Source organism: Anarrhichthys ocellatus, unplaced genomic scaffold (assembly GCF_004355925.1).
Source record: "Anarrhichthys ocellatus isolate YVR2014 unplaced genomic scaffold, GSC_Weel_1.0 scaffold211, whole genome shotgun sequence".
Taxonomy (NCBI): Eukaryota; Metazoa; Chordata; class Actinopteri; order Perciformes; family Anarhichadidae; genus Anarrhichthys; species Anarrhichthys ocellatus.
The window spans coordinates 157,525-158,381 of record NW_022280241.1 but is presented as its reverse complement, the minus strand read 5'-3'; the positions used below and the strand labels follow the sequence as shown (position 1 = coordinate 158,381).

Below are 857 nucleotides of genomic sequence, written 5' to 3'. Positions count from 1 at the left end.
GACTGTAGGTCGGTGACTCACTCTGTTAGTAGAGTTTAACTACACCATGAAGATAACAGCCGACTGTAGATCAGTGACTCACTGTTAGTAGAGTTTAACTACATGATGAAGATAACAGCTGACTGTAGATCAGTGACTCACTCTGTTGTAGGACCGAGCGTCTCTGTAGTAGAGGACTTTGAGGCAGCGCTCCAACAAATCACGAGCTTCCTGCTGAGAGATCTCTGCTTTGTTCTCCACCACCTCCCTCATCAGAGGCTACAGAGAGAGAGAGAGACAGACAGAGACAGCAACAGAGAGAGACAGCAACAGAGAGAGAGAGAGACAGACAGAGACAGCAACAGAGAGAGAGACAGACAGAGACAGCAACAGAGAGAGACAGACAGAGACAGCAACAGAGAGAGAGAGAGAGACAGACAGAGACAGCAACAGAGAGAGACAGACAGAGACAGCAACAGAGAGAGACAGACAGAGACAGCAACAGAGAGAGACAGACAGAGACAGCAACAGAGAGAGACAGACAGACAGACAGAGACAGCAACAGAGAGAGACAGACAGACAGACAGAGACAGCAACAGAGAGAGACAGACAGAGAGACAGACAGCGACAGAGACAGACAGCGACAGACAGACAGACACAGACAGACAGACAGACACAGAGAGAGCCAGAGAGAGAGAGCCAGAGAGCGCGACAGACAGAGAGAGAGACAGCGACAGACAGAGAGAGACAGCGACAGACAGAGAGAGACAGCGACAGACAGAGAGAGACAGCGACAGACAGAGAGAGACAGCGACAGAGAGAGAGAGAGACAGAGAGAGAGAGAGACAGAGAGAGAGAGAGAGAGAGAGCCAGAGGGA

The 857-nt window shown here is 50.5% G+C and overlaps 1 protein-coding gene across 1 annotated transcript in view; it reads right to left on the bottom strand.

Annotated features, from left to right (window-relative positions):
* psmb4 (proteasome 20S subunit beta 4) overlaps positions 1-857 on the bottom strand; it is a 4,969-nt gene that overhangs the window by 1,612 nt on the left and 2,500 nt on the right. Inside the window, exon 5 of the mRNA XM_031878938.1 lies at positions 142-258. Coding sequence (XP_031734798.1) covers positions 142-258 — 117 coding nt within the window. The remainder of the gene's footprint in view (positions 1-141; positions 259-857) is intronic.